Consider the following 23,333-nt stretch of genomic DNA (forward strand, 5'->3'; position numbering starts at 1 on the left):
CTTGGACAACAGCATGTGTTTCATGGCCAAGTCTGTATTTTTGTTTCAGTCAGAGTTCACTTCTTGAATTAACACTCCTCCCTACACAGATACAGACACAAGACACACAAACAGACATGTACTTGGCAAATTTGGAAAGACCTTTACTTTTACAGTTGGGTTATAAGACAGTTAACCTTATCATGTGGCATTCAGTTCACATGTGTTTTAGGACATCTGGATTTAATGAGGCATTTTTACCAGTGTGTCCTGTTTTCCTCTGCGCAGTTATTTTCTTGAAGTCAGAAAGAGCTGTGCTAAGTAGATCTGATTTGTTCAGTCAGCATATGCTTTCTTGCACCAAGAGCGTGCTTACTGTAGCTCTTAATGTCCAGAAACCACCCAAAATAAGTTAATTATATATGTTATTACTGTTCTTCCCTGTCTTTCAAGTGTGTTACAGTAAGAAACCAATTTCTCTCTGGTTTCATTCATTTCTGGCTTTCGTTCCACTAATGTTTTTGTACATTTTTCATTTTACTGAATGAGTTGTGCCAGTTAATTTATATAATCATTGCTGTATTGTGCTTGATTAAAAAGGTGAAAAAAAAATTATCACAAGGGATAGGGTCTCATTCCTAAACAAGACCATGTCTTCACTTTTAGAACTGCTCTCAGACCCCATCATTACAAAAATGCACAAATTGTAGGTTTTCTTGAATTTCCACGAGAATTGGTCATCTAGTGTAGGACTAAGTCGGTCGGCACTGTAGGAGCAGGAGCTTAATGTAGGTATGTTCTTTTGGCATTTCTATTTCGGAAAAGGTACTGTGGCCAGTTTTTGAGTTCCGGCATGCTTTCTTTTTCCATAGGTTTGTAATGCATCTAAAATGTTTTAGCAAGAAAACAAACTTCCGTAGCTTTTGATGAGCCAGCCTATTCCCCCCCCCCCCCAACAATTGCACATCATATTTTAAATGTTTATATAATTTCATGAGAATGCTGATCATTAAAAAAAAAAAAAAAAGACAAATTAGTTAATCTTGAATCAGGCAAGATGATGAATAAAAGGGCAGTAAAAGTAATTAGTAAAAACAGGTATAAAATGGGTGTATATGGCTTGAAAGCATCTTACATTTCTCATCAGATATCAGTCGTGTATTGTTTTAAGTTCTATATATTGTCCAGCTCTCTTGAATATACCAGTGAAGTATATTGGAATAAGTCCATCACTTGATAGTTTATATATTTTTGCATTACAGATGCATTACTAAGAATTTCATATGGTTTTTATTGCTTGAGGTGCCTGGTGTGAAGTCTATCATCTCTGTTGCTCTGCTACTAACGTCTCTGTGATGTTTGACTGTGATATAGCGAGAGGGAGAAGTTGGTTAAACTGAAAACCATACAGATCCTTTGCAAATGAAAGGCACCGACACACTGAGCACCATGATTAGAAATTCTGCCTTTATTGGCGTGAGCCAACAGACATGACTGTAAACATTCTGACTCTAAACAAACATGTATGCTTACACTTGCTATAAAAGAAGATATAAAGGGTCAAAATAAGTATAAACTAAACAGCAACAGGATGTGTGAGTCACATTTTATACAGCGTGATAATTCAGGACATTCATTTTCTTTTTTCCAATCTTTTTAGTCATAGTAATACAGACAATACCTGTCCAAGGTGTCATGTCTTTACATAAATTGCTTTGCAATTACATGTCATGATGATTAACCATATGTACTTTCACTTTCTCTCATGTTCTCTCTAGCCTTTGGAATGGTTTAGCTGCTTTTCCATATCACTAGCATTGTCATTAAAAAGCAATACAGTACTTTACAAAACCTCACATATTCACCCTAAACTAAATAACAACAAATATCCATGTCCAAAGATGAACAATATTTTGTCACAAAACGGCCTGTTGTATCCTCCTTTTGTAGATGTAGTGCCCAAAAAACAGTTCCTGACAGGTTCCATACGGTTTCATGGTAAGCCGATAGATAACAAAGCCTATCCATCTAATGCTTTGGGCGTTAGGTGTGACTGCCATTTCTTATTCCGTTACTATGAGCTGTCCCTGCATTATGACATCAGATTCAAAGCTATGCAGCGTGTTTTTCCTTCACTGCATGATGACATCGGGCTCAATGTTGAAGAGCAGGTCATCGTTGCCACGGCGGACCTCCAGAAGGAAGGCAGTGTCCTCCGTTAGTGCCTCTTTCAGGTCAATGGTGCTCACTAGTGGCTGGCCATTCAGTTTCACAATGATGTCTCCATCCTTTATACCCCCTCTGAAGTTCACAGGTATGGAGATATGTTAACTTTTTTGTTAGCCTTTTTGGTTAATTTTAAACTGAGCAGACTGTGTCAAATTGGTACCTACAGGTTAGAGCCTTCATCTATATCACTATAATGTGATATGCATACCTGTGGATGCCTGTTACTTGTCAGTTTTGGCTGGACTATTAAACATGGCTAAACATACTAATGTATATAGAAAATTATGTCAGCTTTCAGATTGAGCATCGCATCTTTGTGTTTGTTGCCATTTGGTGCTGTTACACTTTCACATCAATGAACATGCATCTCAAAACAGATTGTCCAGAATCAATTCATGTAAATTTTAGTTAAGATTCATAACTGAAGATGTATGAGTAAGGTTCAGGTTGTCCAGTCCTGCACTGCCTGAACCTGAATGCATGCATTCTGGTGCTTTGGTATCTTACTTTTGAGCAGGAGAGTGAGGAACGACCTCATGGACATAAATCCCACTGCTGACATCAGGAAAGTCGGGGTTCTGCTCCTTCAGCTCCTCCACAAGGCTATAGAAACACAGACATATGCCCACGGTTGAATTAGGCTACAGAAGTACATGCACGTGCCCATGCTGGAATGCTGACAAGAAACACCCTACAGATGCTCTCACTTTCTATATGGATATCTGTGAAGATACTGAGCACTTCAGATTAGCAGAGTAATGCTGCAGTAGCCTGTGGTCTGTGGGACCAAGTTACCATTAAAAAAAAAAAAAAAAAAAAAAAACCTGTAGAATTGGTACATGTATTTAAAGAATTTCCAAGCCCAAGTTAGACTAGAATTGTTGAATAACCTGGGGCTAAATGACAACCTTTTTAATATAGTATAGTTATACAGTTAAATCCAGATACTACTGATCTAAAATCAACTTACGTTTCAGTAATGGTGAGCATACGAATTCCAATGAACCGCTTCTTCACTGATCTTGCTTCTGAAACAATGAAAGAAACAAAACATAATTGGAATAACAGGAATGGCCTGCAATTGCCATGCAGCTAGGATCCATATTCGTGTACATGAAACACTGAAAATGTTTACACTGCTGCACCTTTGCTTTGCCTCCCCATGGAGTCATTGAGGAAGCGGGTTATCCTGTCTGAAGGTATGGCAAAGGAGATCCCCGCTGCCACTTTTAGGGTGTTGATTCCAATTACCTCTCCATCCTAACAGCACACATAAAAATCAGCATTAAAGGTGGTTTAATAGCAAAACCTTTTCCAGTGTGGATCATACTCTTAAGGGTAGTCTAGTAACACCACACTTGTTAATCACAACATTTTTGCTCAAGAATTATTTTTCTATTATATCAGTTAAATTAAAATAATCAAATTTATAGTTTTATGATATTATTAGTAAATACTTACTAAGTTGACAAGTGGACCACCTGAATTGCCATACTGAAGAAGAAGAAGAAGAAGAAAACATTTACACCATCTATAAATCATCATAGCGTTATTGTGTAAAGACCAGTGTTGACTGTCTCACATTGATGATGGCGTCAGTTTGGATGTAATCCATGTCTGAGTCACGGAGTCCCAGTTCCTTGCCATCTCTTTGTGCCGTACTCACGATGCCTGTCGTCACAGTGTTCTGCAGGGCAAACGGACTGCCAATGGCCACCACAAACTCCCCAGGCCGCAGGTCTGTGGAATGACCCAGCAGCAGGACCGGCAGTTTTTTCTGAAGAGACAAAAAGGGAAATGAGCAGGGACAGGGACAGAGAACATGAGGCATGAGGTTTCATAAATATGTTCAAACTGTGTGCAAAATATGCACAAAGTTATAAATGAGTATATCTAACATATGCCATTTTTTAAAAACCTTGCTCTTTTTCCATTCAGGAATGGCATCAGTAAACCATGCATGTGACTAGCATTCACCTGTGGGTTGATTTTGATAGTGGCAATGTCAGACTTCTTGTCAATGTCTTTGATGGTAGCTTCATAAACGTTTCCGTCATGCATCTGCACTTTGAGCTGCTGTTGACCCGAAACAGATGTGGTGCTGGATACTACATGGGCGTTGGTCACGATCAGCCCAGTGTCCAATATCACAAACCCTGATCCACTTGACAGTGGTACGGTCCGGCCAAACAAGGGGTGACTAGGGATCAAAGGTCAGCAATGTGTGTAACTCAACCATGTAACTCAACTGTTAAACATGCAAAAGGGTGGGCACAGTACAAAATTGCAGACTGAGAGCTAAAATAATTTCCCAAAATGCAGTATTGTTTCTCTAGAGTTGAAATTTAAATCACAAATACAATTTAAAATACAAAAATACACATATATACACTACCGTCCAAATTCAGTGACTCACTGGAAATTTGTGATTATTGGAGACAGTTACTTAATATTTGAACCAGATGATTTTTGGTGAATGGAACCTGGCTTTCTCCCAGCTTCTCTGTGTCATCTTAAAATCTCCTCTTCCAGACATCCACAAGTCAAAAGGGAGGAACTGTCAAAGCACATCCCACCCAGCAACCCACAAAAAGCTGACCTTGCACAGCTGTTCGAGAAACTCAACAGCTCGACTGTTCCAACACCTTTGCTTCTATTTTTGATTAAAATTAACCATCCTTCAAGAATGAAAGCCTGTTGTTTTTTGACAATTATCTGAATGTTTACACAGAAAGCAGGTCAAACTGATTTCTTCTGATAAACCAATATCACAATATCAGACTAGCCATGTTTGTTTGGTTGTACACATGCTTGTTTCTCTGTCTAGAAACACAATGCTCATCAAAGGCCTTTTTAGGGACATTTTGGTTATTCTTTTCTTAATTGTTCTTTTCTTAATTGTTCTTTTCTTAAGCTGTTTATTGTTTTACAACACATATGTATCAAAAATGTAATTTGTGATGAACAATTGGTTGCTTAATCTCTGTAATTTGGTCCAGAATAAATCTGGTTTATGAATCAGATTTAGGTCTTACCTGAGAAAAAGCTCAACATGAACCACTGCTGGAGCAATCTTCTCTACCACATCAGCAATGAAGTTGAATTTGAACCTGGGACTGTTGGGGTGTGTGGGACCTATACTGGCAGGAAGAATTCTTCATGTTATTAAGCATACTCTGTGTTTAAGTCAAGTTCAAGTTTAGGTTTTAATGTGAGGGTTTTTACAGTGTAAGTGAAGATGCCTCTCACTGCTGAACAGAGACCAGTTTAGTTGTTTTCCTTGTTTGTTGAATCAGCAATTATTGCAAACTGTTTTCCTGATTATTTGTAGCCCCTAATAGGTTTGCTTCATCTATAATGCTAATAGAAGACCAACTATTGAAAGCATTTACTATTTATAAACTGAGGATTGGACCAGCTGGTAAATTTGTGGCAAAGTGTTTTTCAAAGACAGGAACTACTTGTCTGTAATTGCATCTAAAACCAGCAGGTGGTTTTCAGTTCTTGTCTTTGTTGTGTGTGTTTGTGTGTATCTCCTGGGTGTGTAAACATATAGTAATTAGGCCATGTAATTTTCTGCACATTGCTGGATGTTTTTTCCCATAAATTGACTGATGTTTCCTGTGAACGCCCTGGCACAAATAGCCATCATGTCTCTCTCTCCCCCTCTATCTCTTACACACTTACACACACACTTACACACACACATACATATATATATATATATATATATATATATATATATATATATATATATATATATATATATATACATACACACACATTGCTCACATTTAACTTCAAGGACTTAGTGACTGACACACCTATGTCCTGAAAGCCTCAAAACAATTATTGTGTTCCAAAGCAATATATCCAGCAGTATAATATTTATAGAACAAGTTTACAATCACTTAATACCGTGTAACTATAACGTCCCCCAGAGCTGTGGTGCTTTTAAGATTCATAAGGTTTAGCTAACACTGGCCAGACAAAAAGATTCTTTTAAGATGTCCTTACTTTACAGAAAAGGATCACATTAGAAATGGAGCCCACACACTCTGGCTAAGGACAAATGATGGGTAATTCATTAAAAATGAAAGTAAATCGCAATTAGTTATTCATCAGAAAGCACAGCAACCACATTGCAGGATGGCTATATCACTTAGATATAAAGGCCTAAAGGGAACTCCAGAGTTAAAAACTTTTTGTATTGGTTGCCAAGTCAGTCCGCCTTCCATTCCAAGTGCAATTTGTGCCCTCTTTCAAGTCACTCCATTACAGACTGAAAAAGGCAAAAAGGATCCAAACCCTTGCCCAGTCATCAAAGTGCTAGCTATTTGTGGAAGTATAAATATTCCACAAACTACAAATTGTCCCAGCAAACTCTCCATTTTCCAGACTGGTGTGGAGGTCAGACGAAACATTAGTGGACCAGCTGATAACCCACAGCTGGCCACCATGGTGGAAAGATGCTTGCTGATGTGATATTTGAATCACTAATGGTAATGTTCAGGGTTTAACATTGAAGATGTAGTGGATTAGATTTACAGTAAATTGAGTCTGAGGAGACTTTATAAGCCATGAGACATTCTAAGCATGACAAAAGGATACTCTGCAGGCTCTTTTCTACTGTTTAGCTTGGCTGATGTTCACTTTTCCCAGAGCTGTTTATGAATCAAAGCTTTCAAAGTAAAAGCCCTGATTTAGGACCATTTTCTTTTCCATTTCATATCCTAATACTAATATAAACAGAGAGTGAATCCTGGGTCAACAGTCTTGCCATTAGGCCTTTAATATATATGGAGCTAGGTGATATGTATAAAATGTCACACACAAAATTACAGAGTAGTTCAGTTCCCTTCAGTCGATATAAGTATTTTCAGTAAAATATGAAAGGAGAAATGTGACTCCCAATAAAGCAGGTCATTCTTCAGATTTCCATCAGTAGTTATGGAAGCTGCTTCTAGGCCATTGTTTAGATTCAGAATAACAGACCGTGGCAATAAATCCTGCTAATGCCTTCCACTTCCCTTCTGCCCACAATTGCCTTTTGCTTTTGACCTGAACGCAGTGTAATGGTTAGTCACCAGATAGTTAAGGATTTGGTGGGAAACTGGCCTCAGATCAGACCCAAAGGGTAACTTCCACTCAGTGGCACAGGGGGAATTCACGTCTGGTTTAGAGACTACAATGCAGCTCTGTTTCCTTATGGCCTCTGCATATGATGAATCTGCAGCTGCCACCTGTGTGTCAAAATTAATGTCAGCGTTCTGCTGTTGCACGACTCCTTGGAGGCTATTATTTCTGGAATCATGCTATGTAGATGGCTTCTGACGAATGGGTGGGGTCAACAAAATAATGGGGTAACGACCAACAGCTAGACACAGTATATACATTCAGAATGATATATTAAGATGTTTATTTACTGCTTGTAGTTTTGGTATAAGTCACTAATGGTGTGTGTGTGTGTGTGTGTGTGTGTGTGTGTGTGTGTGTGTGTGTGGAGGGGAGTAAGATGTAGGTCGTGGTGTTTGGTATGCTTGAGAGGTTGTGAGGTCCTTACGAAGCCAGACTGAACGGAGACACAGCTTATCCGTCTAACCCCAAAGTCAATTTAAAAAATCACAATACTCTAAACACATTTCGGCATGGACACAACTAAACTAGCTTGAAGCTGACGCATACCCGTAATTTCTGGCCTCTATCTCTGAAGTGTGATGAACAACTATCTTACCTTTATTGGTTTCACACGGTCCTTTGTGTACATTAGTTACGCCCGGTAGACCTTGCTGCAGTGCTTTTCGACTAACAGCCTTTAGCTGACAGATGTTGCCGTACGTGTTCCCGTCACTACCGCAGACTTTACTGCTATATCTGCACTTGCACACGCCTTTAGAAAGTCGCTTTCCAGCTGGATGCTTGCACTCGAGTCCGTCTCCGCATGGCAGATCGTCTTTGCGCCCGCAAGGATCACCTTCTGCTTGGGCGCATACAAGACAGCAGTTGCAGCGGTCAGGAACGTAGCCGCTGGGACAACTCGGGCTTGGACATTTGCTCACATCACAACGAGCTGGACACTTGGATTTGGGCTCTGCCCCAACAAAAGCATGAACGTAGAGCAAAATCACTGAAGCTAGAATAACCCGCATTGTTGAAAAAAAAAACGAGCAAAAGAAGAAACTTAGATAAAACTCATATTCTTATTGTAAAAAAAAAAATGGACTGTACGCGAATAGGTTAACTTTTAAGATTTGTGTTCTCTTCTCAAATCTCGAAGTGTGAAATAATTCCTCTTGCAAAAAAACCGAAATGTATCACATATAATTTCCTGCCGTGTGATGTTCGGTCCGCTCATCACATATCCGTTAGAGCCCTAAAAAAAGGTAACTGTTCAGTATTATGACTGTGTTTGCTTTTACCACAAGCAGACGTCCCGGCCGGTCTTTCTAAAATGAGCATCATCCACTGAAAGGTTTTTTTTTCATGAAGGCGGGGATAGAAATCCGTCGCTCTGCCCAGTTTTCTACAATAAAATGATACTCCGATGAGCTGAAAAGTGCAGACAAATATATACCAAATGGTGTTTCAACTAAGACACCGGGGTGGGTCCGTTGTCTTTGGCAGTTCAGCACCGGTAAAGGTTTTTGCTGTTAAGTAATTCGCTTTTAAGGGTGCCAAAACACCTTTTATGGTCTATTCAAAAGCTGTTTTGTCAAATCGTACGATTGTTTTGTCAAATCGTAGCATTTCAGTATACATGAATATTTTTATTTTGAAACCTTATGGTCAATCATAAATAATCTTCAGCACTTTGTGAAAACAGTGCTTCCTTGTTCTAAAATGTTTCCACTTCATTCCAAGGCAAAATTGAGCTTGCAGTCTGGGTTTAAAATATACAAGACAATTATTCAAGACAACAGAAACGGCTCCACACATTACTGAAAGAACTGTGACTGTTGCCCCATAAATCCTCACTTCAGTTGTCTATAAATTAAATAAATGAAAAATAGAACTCTGCTAAGGCCAAATATAGTGCTTGGCCCATGGTCTTGTTCATAAATCAAACATGGATAGCGGTCCTATGTACATTGATTAAATCTTTTTAAAAATTGATTCCAATTTAGACTTTTAGAAATATCAGTCAGCTGTTACATACATTCACATTTTGGCACTGATCTTTAACTCCTGACTACTGCAGCAGTTTGAGGTTTATTGTTGTCCTCACCAGCACAATGACTGTTGCTAATCCCTGTGCAAAAATGACCTGTTAAGTCAACCAGGCTTCCAGTCTCCTGGGTTGCCACTCCTGTGAGCTACATCAATACAAACGGGAGGAATTCACACAGTACACAAAGCATCTAGTCAGAGGAGAGTAAACATATGCATCGAATTGAAGAAGCCCCTGAGGACACGGTGCCAGACGTAGCTATGGCTGAGGCCTCCATCTCGGCGCCGGCAAGGCTGCGAGCTTGTACTGAGAGGTGGTACGGAAGCTCTGGTCTGGTGCCAGGTTGATGCGGCGGATGTTGAGATCAGCGGCGAAGGCGCGTGCCCGCTGGTAGAAGTGTAGGGAGAGATCGCGGTCCATGAGGAAGTTGTGGTAGATGGTGGCCAGGCGAGTGCACAGCTCGAGCTGAGACTTCTTATTGCCCAGGTCCATGGCAGCCGCCAGAGCTAGGTGGTAGTAGCCTGCGGCATCAAACGGGTCCTGAGATAAGGAGACAGTGTACTTGAGGTCTGGGGGCTAGATCTTAAGCAGAAGTAATATTATTAACTTAGTATAAATATGAGACATGTCCTCTTAACTGTAATGCGAGTTTAATAATTTTGGCATTAATATTAATTAGTGGGATCACAAGTTCCATAACAGCTACCCAGAAATCAGGGCACCTAGTCTGCTCTCTTCTGGCGGAGCTTTGAGCAGCAAGCCTTCAAGATAGCTCGCAATTCATTAGCATCGCTCTATTACCTTCAGGTCATAGAAAATAATGTCTCCTAGGGTTAGGTACACCCTGACATAGTAGAGGGCTTCCTCGTCAAACTGCAGAGGTGAGGGACACAAGGAGAGGGCCTTCAGGAAGTGGTGTTCAGCCATCTCAAACTGACTCAGGCAGTGGTAGAGCGTAGCCAGCCGATGGAAGGCTACTCGCTCATTTAAACGGTCGGCTAAAAGTGTAGAAGCAAGTAAAGTATGAGGTAATCCGGTACATGTCCAAATGAACATACCACTAGACATATACGTACATACATACATACAACTATCAGTATTCACATAAACAGTATCTGCACATTTATGCATATTCATCATATTTGTGCATATTTATCCAGTGGTCCTCAACCCTGCTTCAGATCTATTCCCTGCAAATTATATTTGATTAGCTCCCTTGGGTGTGTTTGATTAAGATTTGAATTGAACTCTTCTGAACAGATTACATAGCCTGACAGACTGGACTATTGCCCGAAATGATGACTCAAAAGCAATATAAATCAGGAATAACCAGTACAGCCCATTCAGCAGATAGGAAAAAACATTGACACCCTTACTTGAAAAGGTTATGAGAAAAAGATACAAAAGATACAAATCCAATCTGCCATTATAACGTTAATAATTAGCAGGTAATTATGTTGTAAAAACAAACTGAAATATAGTGACACCTGGTGGACAAAACAGATAAATATCTTGTGTGAACCATACCCAGATTGATGCTGATGTTTAATGCAGTCTGTGAATACTCCAGAGCCTCCCCATAGTGTCCCAGCTGTAGCAGCAACTCCGCTATCTTATTGCACAGCCTGAGCTGGGAATGCACACTGCTTGTTTTCACTGCAATAGGGAGGGCTCGGTCCTAACACAAACACACACACACACACACACACACACACACACACACACACACACACACACACACGCAGACACACAGACAGACAGACAGACACACACACACACACACACACACACTGTTTCTTCAAGCATTGAGCAGTGTATATCCAAACTGCATAAAGGTGAAAGTCACAATAGATATTCAGTTAAAAAGGGTACAATCTTTTAATCATATATGGCCAGTTTCCAAGATTAAGAAAAATCACTATGAAATTTAGTCTCAAGATTAATCTTAATCCATGTATGTGATTCTCTAGGACTGTCTGTAGTTTGAAGAAGCCGACATACCTGTGACGCAGTATTTTCAATACGTTACGTGACACAAATAGCCCTGAAGTATTTACCTCAAGAGCAGTTAGGCCAGATGTGAACACTGATCACCCTTTCTGCACAAAAAGGAAAAGCTCTACCTTGTAGAAGCAGATGGCTTTCTCCCGGTCCTGGGTACTGTTGAAGAACACGTCCCCCGATGCCTCCAGCAGCTCCAGAATGAAGAGTGTGTCTCCTGTGCTCAAGGCAATGTCCTGTGCCACCTATCACCCAAAGACAGAGGGAAACTATTACAGAGGAATTCAGCCTAATATTATCAAAGGATTTATTAACAACATTGCAATAATATCACATCACCTCATCTAAAAGTGCTATAACAGAACATTCCTGACAACATAGTTAGCCATGGGTATTCGGACACAGCTTTTTGTATTAATTTAGCACCATTCAGGATTTTACCTATCTTAAAATTCAAATGGAAGGAAGATGTTAACAGAATAGTTTGATAATGGGTTAGTGAAAATGTTTTTGATGTTTAGACTTTGCATGCAGAACATGGCAAAAGCAGAAAATAAGCTTGTGCAGGCTTATAGCCCCAGGTAAGAGGTGGCATTCTGTACCAGCCTCGTGGTTGTCTCGTATGAGCCCGAGTCTCACTTTGAATAAAACCATCTGCTGAATAAACCTTATTGTTAATACAGGAGAATTTTACCTGGACAGATTCTTATGATCAATTGCTGAAATGACCATGGCAGCATAGAAAGTTTACCTTCTCCATTTCATATGCTTATTAAATGGGTTTTTTTAATGCCAGATTAAATGTTCTTCTTAGGATATTTACCAGGACACTCAGCTGGGCCTTAGTACTGCATAGCTCTGCATAGGTGTGCATGCTTCTGTTGTGCGTAATAAGATAAAGTAAGCCATTTAAATTTAGGAGAAAAAACTTGGCTAGGCAGTGATATATGTTACCAGCCCAACATTACCTGCACATAGAGATCTACCAGCTCTGTCTGTTTGAGGATGTGGTAAATCTTTCCTGCCTGGAGCCAGCCATGGGCTTCCTTCCTCTTCCTCCCCAGATCGATGAAGATTCCCAGACTTCTTTTGGTACATTCCAATGCAGATCTATTTGCTCTGCAACAAAATAAGACCAAAAATGCAGTCACATCAAACTGTTAAAAACACTCTACTAGACCTGGACCTCTCATCTACATTCCAATTTAGTAAAGCTCAAAAACAAAAATAACTACGGGTTTATGATGTTCCACCATTCAAATGATTGATCCATCATTTGGACTCACGTCTCTGTGCTCAGGCACAAGTACAGCTGGCTGATCTTCTCCAGTATCTCACCCTCGAGCGTCCTGTCACCTGTTCGACGCAGCAGCTTAAGCTGGTGCTCGTTATAGATGATACACTGCACCTCATCGGGGCAAACTTCATTATACAGGTGACACAGGTGACGAGAGGCTTGCAGCTGGCCTGAAGAGGGACATGTTAATAGACTAAATCCCATCTGTAGACCAGGTGTAAACTCAGACATGTAATAGGAAAATTACCTGCAGCAACCATCAGGTATTTCTCTGGTAAGTACTTATAAATGTGGCACCCAGACTATATTATCTCTAAAAGTTTATTCAGGTTGTTTGAATTTTGTAAATCATCACAATTTTCTGTTACATCACAATTACTGACTGTGAATGCAATATGCTTAAAATGAAGCTACTTTTTTTTTTTTTTTTAATTACTTTAACTGAATTTTTTTTAGGCATGGTCATTTTATCCAAAATCTATGAGATTACATGCATTTTTTCTATATGATATTCAATACAATTTTATTATCATTCACAAATAGGTATATTCAACAATATGCCCAGTGTTGGTTGCTTCTGTTTGGAATATTTACTACCTTTACTCTTTGCTGCTCTCAGGATTTTAGTACCAAGCTGAAATACACATTTCAGCTGCTCATAGGAAGGAATCTTTCTTTTTCCATGTGCCTTTTTCCTCTTTGAGTCAGTAAGTGTCACAGTGCTGTTAACAATGCCCTACCATTGCAGCACTGCTTTTCCTATGGGTCTAATCCCTTCACACCCATCCCTCAGGGCTGCATACTTGTCAGTCTGTTATTTCAGCAGCACTCTAAACCCCACAATGAGATCACTGTGTTTAGAAATGAATATGAAGACTATAATGGCCCAGTCACAATTAGTCCAAGGAAAAGAGGCACTGAATGACTTTGCCGTTATTAAAGATTTTCTGACTTTATAGATTTATATCCAAATTCTATATTCACCATTTATTTTTTAAGTGTTTTTACATTTTTACCTAGAAAGTCAGAACTTTTTATGCTGTTGTAGAGCACTACTGATAACAATTCTTACTATCGGAGTTATCATGGAGCATGGCAATCAACAGGGCCCACTCGAAGCAGATCTTCCCCCTCTCACAGGAACCCTGGGAGATGTAGAACTTGCCCAGTTCCAAGAGCACAGCAACAAAGCAGAGCTCCGGGCCTCTGTCCTCCAGCCCTGAGAACAGCTGCACGGCCTGGCTGAGGTATTCCTCAGCAGTCCTCTTCGCCTTCACTCGCAGACATAAGAAGCCAAAATTGGCCAGTGCTATGGCCCAGTTGCGCGTGTCCTCAAACTCCTGGCAGACCTCGGCCGCTGCCCGGAAGCTCTCGGCTGCCTGCTTCACATCGCCGGCACGCCTCTGGGCGATGGCACGCATGTTGTAGATGACACCCTCCAGTTGCGTGGTGCGGTACTCGGGCAAGGTGGACAGGACGGCGTCCAGCACATCCAACGCGGCATGGTGCTGCTGGTCGCAAATGTACAGCCAAGCCAGCCACATGAGTGCGGCCGTGGCATCCGGCTGGCTGAGGCAGGAAAGGCACGCGTGGTCAAGGAGGCCACGCATGTAGCGGACAGCCCTGTCAGGCATGCCGTGCTGATGGAACAGCCAGGACAAGCAGAGGGCATGAGCATGCGCCAGGCTGGGCTCCATGCCAGCAGACGCTAACATGGCAGCTCGGCTCAAATATGGAGCTACCTGGGTCGGGATGTCAACACCATGCAACTCACGCGCGTTCTCCAGCAGCAAAGAGATACTGCAGAAGCAGTCATTGACTGAGGAAGACACCTGCATAAATGGAAAAATTAATCAAGTAGTAACTAAATTACTGAATGTGTGAACTATTGTTTTTTTAAATACATGTATAAACACTGTGTACACCCCAAAGGGTCCTATGACTACAGGCTCCTGAAACATTGTGCAGAACGTACCTGAAGACACGCTTGCCATGCAGAACTCTCAGCTAGGTGAGGAAGATGATGGTCACTGTAAAGCCTTGAGAGCAATAAGAAACCATGACTCCGCATCTTGTTGCAGGCTCCAGGCATCTCATCAGCCAGACTCTGCAGCCGTTCGACGAAAGGCACAGCACTGATGCCGTCTCCAAGCATCAGATGTAACTTTGCTAGAAGGAGGCAGATTCGGGCCTCTGTAGGCTTGTTGTGGGACAGAATGGCTTTTTTCAAAGCATACTTCAGCACCTCAGGGTCTTCAGACCCAGACAAACAGTTATAGATGGCCATCAGTAAGGCTGCAAAGCGTTCAGACATAGAAAAATACTTCTCTGCATTTTTCTGTGTGAGATAGATCAGAGCCAGGTTAGAGTAGATGGCAGAGAGGAGGTGCAGGTCTGTGAAATAGTCTCTGGGCACACTTAAGGCCTCCTCATAGTAGACCCGCGCCTGGGAGAACTTCGACCTGCTTGCACACAGCTGCCCCAGGAGAAAACAGATTCTGCTCTGGGCCCATGACATATGCTTCTTTTTTGCATTCTCCCGTGCAACACCTAAATATGCCACAAGCTCCTCCTCGTCTGAATAGCCATGGAAGTGTGAAAGGAGGAATTCTGGATATGCGCTGTACAGGAGGTGGAACTCTGGTTGGTGGTCACGGCTGCCTAGGAATGAGAGCAAGGAATGCTGTCCATCTGGGCTGGTACAATCCATCTCTGAGCACACTGGAAAATGTGGGATTCTTTGGGGTGTCTCATTGGGTTCATCTGTTTGGAGCTCGGTCCTATCCAATGGAATCTCTTTTCTATGTAGCTCATTCATTTCACTCAAAATACTGTTGATTTTTCTTTTCAAATCCACATATACTTCAATGTAATCAGCACTGGCAGTAGTGGGACTATCTAAAAAACCAAGAGAAAATACAGATAAAGGTATTAATCTGTATTTTTTACACTAAAATATTATGTATTATCACAAATAATTAAGTAATTATAATTCATTAGGTGCCACACACATATGTTACCTACGTTGAAGTGATCTTGACTTTGCCAAATCTGTCGTAAACAAACAAATATCCGTCATTAATAAAATGCGCATTATCCCTAATTTAAAATACTGCATTCTTGTGTTTATTGTTGGTTGTACACCCATATATTTACCAGTAGTCGATCTACAAAAAAAGGCGACCAATCAGATTATGCAGCAAGTCACCGCGTTAATCGATATACCTTTAAACAAGCAAAATTTGGCTACTCGTCTTAGCTGTCTATCGCCTTGTAAATTCAGAACATTTGTGAGCTTTGATCTTAATACCACGTTTAAACAATAATTGATAATGGTTTCAAATGTAATTTGTAGCTTAAAGTCGAGCCGATAACATCTAGATATACGGAATGTGGTTACATTTTGCTAACCAGCTAACCTAGTTAGCTAGCTAGCTAATTAGCTAGGTTAACATGTTGAAAATATATGGGCAAAAAGTTTATGAAAACCATTTAAAATATAAGCACTTGTTCTACAGATTTTAGGTTTGCAAGCTGTGTGCATAATATAGAAGAATGGCGTCCAGAAGATCAAGTAACGCTACCAGGGAAGCAGTAAAACCACTTCGTCGTTGGGAGGATGGTCAAGGTAAAAGATAGGTTAATGAAGGTGCCTAACAGCGTTTGCCACTTGACTACTTGAAATGGCCTGCACTGGTTTCATTGATGAATTTACCACACGCCTTCGGTTACAGATGAAGATTACTGCGACCCCGACAAACTGCTTCTGTGCCCTTACGATCCAAGCCACCAAATCCGGGCATGTCGGTTTCCATATCATCTTATCAAGTGCAAGAAGGTTGGTATAATCCAGTAGTTGTGTTTTTGTACTGTCAGTATTATTTAGATAAAGTAACTGTGCTGTACTGTGTGAAACTACTCTCAACTAGCTCATCCTAATTTATATCCTCAAAAACAAATCACACTCTTCATTAGGACGTTTGCCCCATATGGCAAAAGCAATAGGCATATTTTATTGTTACAGCATGTTTTTCTTTTATTGTTATGCTTGTTAAGTTTTAGTCTGAGTGTTTGTATACACAATGTAGTGAAGTATACAATGTTTCCAGAACAAAACACAATGTTTCAGACAGGTCCTTCATCAGCTGTGCAAGCAAATGAGAGTGTTTAAAGAGACACCACTGCAGATTCTTAGAAGAAAAGTAGATTATTATCTTGACCTTGGCAGTTATCTCAATTTACTTGAGTCTGCAATAACAGGCCTAACATGAAAGGGTGTGTAAGTCACCTTCTTTTGTTAGACAGTTTGTTTATTAAACACTGCCGTTCCTATTATGAGGATGTGTATTGTAGATTTATCTATTGTAGATAGTTTATACCTAACAACACTGACATTTCTTTGGAGTTATTTCCTTTTAATAAGGGCTAGTGGCATGTAAACTTGGGAGTAGAAATGTATACCTAACCTTTTCATTAACAGTAGGTGAAAACAGTCATCTGTTTGTAATGTTACAAGTATAAAATGGGAATGATATAACTGGTTGTTGCCAGAACCATCCTCAGCTGGCCAGTGCACTGTGGACATGCCCGTTTAATGCCCGACACCTCATGCACAAGCATGAGCTCTCCCATCACATGGTCAACTGCGTGGACAGATGCTCCATCAGTAATGACTATGGTAAGACCTGAGAAGATTTTTCATAGCACTGTTTCCCCCATCATAGGTGCAAGGGCTGCCTAGTAGTCTCAGTGGGCAGCCCACTAATACCATGAACAGTTCTCCTTTTTTTCCCTCAGCACACAAAAAGATATACCGCAGCTGTAACTGCAAAACACGGGCTGTTTGATTGTTTACTCTTGCTCCTGATACTGGTGTTCTCTATTGTTGACTGACCGCCAAAACAAGCTTAACCTTTTTGTAGTTGCTTGACACAATAGGTTCCTTGGAATTGGTGTGAAGACTTGTAAACAGTGTTTTAAATAGTCAACCCCAAAAATTTATAATTATAAGGCTGCCTGTATAGGACAAATGCATTTCTGCTATGCTCAAATCTTTTCCGTAAATTAACTTTTAATAAAAAAAACCAAACAGTTATAATATGACTTATTATAATAAAATGATCATTCTGCTAGCAGTTTTCTAGTGGAAATATTAAATAGATTGTAGTTTTACATGTAAAAATTAACATAGATCTCTAAAATATGTTATTTTATATTTATTATTTTATATTTATTATTGTATATTTATATAATCTATATTAACTATGGTAATAATGCATTGTTTCAGCAGATTTTATTGCATATTTTAGTGGAAACTGTTGAGAGCAAGCGCAAATTTGAGATTCCTATCAACACCTGGACTATGCCTACCTGTGATGAAGACTGGGACCAAGGTGACCTTCTATCCTTGTAATACTACTAGTTTCTCATAGATAGGGTCATATTACTAAAAGAGTTTTCCTAGGTTTTCCACTAAACAGAGTGGTTTTAGATTTATTAAAGTGTTATTGTGTTGTGTTGGTGTCATTCTTTCATGAGCTGTGTAGTTCTATTTGGACTGGAGTTGTTTTAACAATATTCTTCTGTTATACATTTTTTTTAAATGAAAAAAACTGACTTCTGTTGACAGCTTTTCCCAGCCAGTTAATAGCTTTTATAAAAGCATGTGCTTACTGACTACTGAGTTCTTGGGCCTCTTGCAGAGGTAGAAGAGCCAACAGCACCACCAGCACACTTGGCCTTGCGAGTGTCAACTACCCAACTCGACCCTGAAAGGTCAGACTTTTTTACTGTGCGACTAGTGTGTTAGGCTGTGAATCTAATGGTCAAAATGTACATGTTTGCTGTTACCATGCCACTGTAACGTGACATTTGAAAGTTGATTTATGTGTAAGTGCTGATCCATACTCTGTTGTTGATCAGGCCTGAGCAAACCAACAGTGTGACAGCCAGTCTCAGAGCACCGAGAGTTCTTCCCTGGGTACTGGGCAAGTGAAGAATGAGCTCTAAAAAAACTGCATTGATTTTGGGGAAATCCCTCTTTTAGTTCATGGTTTTGGAGGTTTGTATAACATGTTCTCTGTGTTTAATGTAATGAATATCTTTGTTGAGTCACTCAGTCTATCTGATCTCTGTTTTCAGTTTACACAGAATAAAAACTGTTAGTCCCTTTTGGACTCATCTACCTGCAGCCTCTGAGTATTCTTGTTATTGATATTCAGTGGTTAAGAAATTGTGGTGTTCTTACATTCATATAACTGAAGCTTAATTGACGTTAGTTCACAAGGCAGAGCATAACAGATTACCAAGTTTGTAGACTGTAGCCACATCACTTTGGAATGTTTTCTTCAGCAGGACAATTGTTTCCTCTTTAATCTTCTCTTGTTCCAAGGTAAAGATCTTTCTGTCTTCTTCTTTCAGAAAGATTTCATCTGATCTATTGTAAAAAAACATCTACCCTTAGGCCCCAGTTCACACATTAAAATTGGCTTAATGTAGTATACATGTCTTTTAGGATTTCTTGTATTGTGTCCACTACCTATTTGGCCCAATCTATACTGACAGAGAAAGAATGGATAAAATCCTTATAGCAAACATTTGAACATATGTGTGTGCCCCTCTGTTTTTAGATTCAAAAACTTTTAAAATGTGTTCATATAAGCATAAATTGTTAAATAAATATGAACTTATGAAATTTTGGGGGGCATACATTGATGTGGGTGTGCTCTTTTATGTATAAAACCAAATGTAGAACCAAAAGATAAAAATCTAGCATGGTGATTTTGAATGGTGACAGGCCTGCAAATATTGCTAGTTTATTACATGTCCTTCAAGGCTGTATTGGTTTATTGCTATTGAAACTAATTGTTCTGAAAAAAAATTGTCCTGACCCACTGCTCTTCAATTACTGTTTCTCTGCAATGCAAATTGAGGCGTAATCTTTGCCTTGGCATGCTGTACTACTCAATATAAAGGCTTTATAATTGTTACTGTTTGGTAGGTACTAAACAAGCAAACTTTGATGGTAAGTGACCAAGTTTTGTAATTTTCTCCTTTAACCTTTTAGTGCAGTTGTTTTGTGAGAGATCCATTTCAGGGGAATAATGCAATGAATCTGAACAAAATTGGTAGAGCAGCTAGCAGGGGTAGGTTCTAGCAGCACCATGGTCATGTTTTTGATTCCCAGGGAACACAAATATTGTCATACTGATAAATATATCTAAGCTTACTGGGTAAGAGCATCTGGCAAATGATGTAAATGCAGTATAGTGGTCTTATATGCACAGAGACACTTACTCACAAAGAGAACTGGTTGCTTTGACCAGGCTTGTCTTGACAAGTCCTGTATTACCAGTTCGCTCCAGCCTTCCCATGAACCACTCAAAGCAGGTCACCAGTAGGCCAAGGATGATGATGCGATCACCAGCCTCGAAACTCAGCTCATCATACCTATTCCCATCATACACTTCTGTTGCCTCACAGACACCTACAGCTGAAAGGAGGTGCCTCACAGTTACCCTTTTTGAGCAGTATAAAGGCAAATGGTTATGGACTGGCTTTTCTAACTATCATCTTTCCTTACCAAGTTGGAATGGAAGATCACAGCACGTCTTTTGACTGCCAACCAAAACATTCTCAGGACAGGACTTAAGAAACCACCTATGGCAAATAAAATGAGATCACTAAATGACTCAGGGTGCATTGTGTCAATATTTACACAGCAACACCTTACCACACTTACTGATGAAAGGGAATAACTGGTTCCAGTGCCGGCCTGGTTTTAGTTCCCCTGGATCCATCTGTCAAGGACAGCACAGTCCATCCTGACCCTAGGAATGGGGGCTCAAACAACACAATTTCCCCCTTCTCCAGATAAAGGTCACTGCCTGATGTGGAACTATCAAACATCTGATTCATTGTACAACTCCCAAAAAATGAGCCTGAAATAGAATCCAGCACCCACTGTTCAGTTTTAAATAATAAACCTTTTTGTATGATAGTGAAGACTATCATAGTTCAGTTTGATCAAAGATCACTTCATTGAAAGGTGGTCCTTGGTTATTGATATATTGTTTATCCTTCCCTTTCTAGTTGCTTGAATTTATTTTAAGCAGCAAGTACATATACTTCTTTCTGATGACTTCACTGTGAGAGTATAATGTGTTACCTTCTTGCATTAAAAAGCGTTTGTACATTAGGTTAAGCATCTCCTCTTTAATGGAGACCTCAATCCCTGAGTCCTTCTGGTCTAAAGTGTTCAGCCAGAACTCCTGGTCCAAAAGAAGGTTCTCCAAGCACTGACCCAGAAAACCTAGAAAACATTTCATGTAAAAGTTGACAATAGTCTATAAGTACCAGAATACTCACTGTATTTTAATTCTGGCATGATCAAAATGCTTGTTGACACTCAAGGTTTTAAAAAAGCAAACCCATTTTGTAGTAGGTGGTGAACTTCCATATTTCTTCAAATGTTTTAAAAATGATAAAAATTGTCCTTTCCTCACTACTGATGTATACGAGGTGGGCAGAGAATTCCTTAAGACAAAAAAGAGACTGTAAATCTACACGAAACCATACACTTCCTATTCAGTAATTTAATCAGCATTCAACAGTAAGTAGTTATTTCATTCTTTCTTTATAACACTGAATAACTCAATTGACTAATTCTGACAAATCACTTTTTCAGGTACACCTACTATACAGCTGTACCACATAATTATTTTACAATTAAGTCAGTTGACTCCCAGTAGCAGAGTCCTGTAACCTGGTGTATACCTTTTTTTGGATTATTTTATGAGTGTCAGGTATTAGCTTGATGCATTTAATATACATTTATACATTTATACTTACCCTTGTAATTACTGTTTATTGAAACACCCATGAATACAACACAAACTGACAGGCATTTATATATATACAAACAGCTATCTACTGAGTACACATAAGTAATGCAAAAGGGTTTGTTAGCCTCCATGTAGAGCTGTAGAATAGGTGTTACATAATAAAGTGATTGTTCAGTGTATAAAATAATTCTATAGCTGCAAATTCTGAAATTCATTTTGCCAGACTGTACATATGTTGATTAAAATGTATGTGTTCTTGGTACTGTAAACCGTACAGCAATCAGGGTTGTGACCTTCATGAGGTCAGTTTCCAGTACACGCAGCTTCCCAGAGAGTACTTCCTGTGTGCCCTTGTCAGCAGGAAGTCGGTCCGGTCCTTCCACCATAGCCAGCTGTAAAGCCAACACTCCAACAGGAAAAGCCTAACAGTTAACATCATGCTCTCTGTCTCTGCATCCAGCACCCACCAAGCTGCCTTTATGTATAACACAAATAGGTTTAGTTTTGGTTATGTGCACAGTATCTACATTTAAAAACTGGTTGATGGCCCTCTAAAACACAGCCTGATAAAATAGGCCAGTTTATATGGGCTGCATAAACTCTTAATTCATGACTTATTTGGAGCAAAGCCTTACTCTGGTCATGTGACATCATGGTACTGAGCTGACAGATGGGATTAATAAGTGACATCTGAAGAGAAGTGTATGGTTCAAGGTATAATTTCATATAATCCCTTTCTTGCGATTTAAATAACTGTTAAGTACTACTTTTGCACCCCTTGCTTTGGGCCTGAGGAAAGACCCCATCATGTCATTATCAACACATCACAGAGACGGTCACTGTGACTTTTGCTGGCATCCAGTCAAGTACAGACATTAACAGTGAGGTGTGTATTTTAACTGGGAAGAGGAGAAACGTTTAACATTATTAATAGTAATTCCTCTCCATACCCATATATTTACTGCAATTGGATCAGAAAACGTTGAATCGTTAAACGGTTTTGTGCACAACATGCTGAGGCAGCGAATCTGCTTAGTCACTCCACTGCCCCAAGCCCATAGTTAACATTGTCCTATAGCTTCTTGGCTTAAGGCTTATGTCTTCAGTACATTCTACATCAGTAGTCTGCAGTAAGGGGTACAGGAAGCTTGTGTAGAACTGTATTTTATGAGCCCAATTTCACCAGTGACGTTTCGTCAGTCTTGTGAGGTTGGCATTTATTACCTGTGGGGACAGTGTCTTCAGAAGCTGCCGAGGTCTCCTTATCACTTTTTGTTCCTCTCAGGTGTTTATGTTCTAAGAAGAAAACATCTATGCAGCATATACATTTCCACTGTAGCCATCTGAACAGACTCTGTGGTCAATTACGTTCTTCAAATACTATGGTTAGCCAGCTACAAGGCACACAAAACAGTCGATTTACGAATTTACGACTTAATAATTTAAGATTTGTAGTGCTTATTATACAATATATTTTCTTAATATAATTTTGCAGAGTACTTTCGTATTTAAACTAATTTAGTGTACATAATGTCAGATAATATATCGTTATTGTAGAGATATAACCTATCAGAAAGTTTACATCGCGATCTTCCTTAACACATTGAATGTCTAGGTGACTTACCCATGATTTTCGAGTCTTTATTCATATCCAGATCATTACGTGAGTACTCTGCCGAGAGCTCTCGACGTAACGGCCGAGACCTTTGCGAGTCGGAGTCCGGTCCGTTTGCTATATTCACGACGTTTTGGCGACCAGCAGTTGACATCTTAACACAGTTACTTTCCGCGGAGAGCAGCATGACCGTGCCTCCGT

General features: G+C 39.9%; 3 protein-coding genes across 5 annotated transcripts; 1 reads left to right on the top strand and 2 right to left on the bottom strand.

The window, feature by feature from the left end:
- Positions 1-1,429: 1,429 nt before the first annotated feature.
- htra3b (HtrA serine peptidase 3b) lies at positions 1,430-8,731 on the bottom strand. The gene is made up of 9 exons (XM_027003807.2): positions 7,943-8,731; positions 5,244-5,343; positions 4,186-4,408; positions 3,791-3,985; positions 3,670-3,702; positions 3,354-3,468; positions 3,179-3,236; positions 2,716-2,811; positions 1,430-2,280 (listed from the first exon to the last, which is right to left on the bottom strand). The coding sequence occupies exons 1-9, from the start codon at positions 8,355-8,357 to the stop codon at positions 2,112-2,114; spliced, it is 1,404 nt and encodes a 467-aa protein (XP_026859608.2). The 5' UTR covers positions 8,358-8,731; the 3' UTR covers positions 1,430-2,111.
- A 287-nt stretch (positions 8,732-9,018) lies between these two features.
- LOC113573501 (SH3 domain and tetratricopeptide repeat-containing protein 1) lies at positions 9,019-23,333 on the bottom strand. 3 transcript variants are annotated; one of them, XM_027003801.2, is made up of 18 exons: positions 23,142-23,333; positions 22,742-22,813; positions 21,793-21,923; positions 21,104-21,209; positions 20,842-20,985; positions 20,416-20,614; positions 20,257-20,333; positions 19,971-20,166; positions 18,980-19,110; positions 15,699-15,725; positions 14,650-15,572; positions 13,747-14,506; positions 12,664-12,844; positions 12,346-12,496; positions 11,500-11,622; positions 10,904-11,054; positions 10,178-10,374; positions 9,019-9,916 (listed from the first exon to the last, which is right to left on the bottom strand). In XM_027003801.2, exons 1-18 carry the CDS (start codon positions 23,317-23,319, stop codon positions 9,635-9,637), a joined length of 4,029 nt encoding a protein of 1,342 aa, XP_026859602.2. In that variant the 5' UTR covers positions 23,320-23,333; the 3' UTR covers positions 9,019-9,634. The 3 variants fall into 3 exon arrangements, with proteins under 3 accessions (XP_026859602.2, XP_035375774.1, XP_026859603.2); XM_035519881.1 differs by having other exon boundaries at positions 22,742-22,828; XM_027003802.2 differs by having other exon boundaries at positions 21,793-21,909; positions 23,142-23,160.
- LOC113573502 (gametocyte-specific factor 1) lies at positions 16,208-18,937 on the top strand. Its single transcript, XM_027003803.2, has 6 exons — positions 16,208-16,302; positions 16,409-16,512; positions 17,226-17,352; positions 17,984-18,067; positions 18,377-18,449; positions 18,597-18,937. Exons 1-6 carry the CDS (start codon positions 16,230-16,232, stop codon positions 18,667-18,669), a joined length of 534 nt encoding a protein of 177 aa, XP_026859604.2. The 5' UTR covers positions 16,208-16,229; the 3' UTR covers positions 18,670-18,937.

The sequence above is a fragment of the Electrophorus electricus genome, chromosome 19 (genome assembly GCF_013358815.1).
Source record: "Electrophorus electricus isolate fEleEle1 chromosome 19, fEleEle1.pri, whole genome shotgun sequence".
Taxonomy (NCBI): Eukaryota; Metazoa; Chordata; class Actinopteri; order Gymnotiformes; family Gymnotidae; genus Electrophorus; species Electrophorus electricus.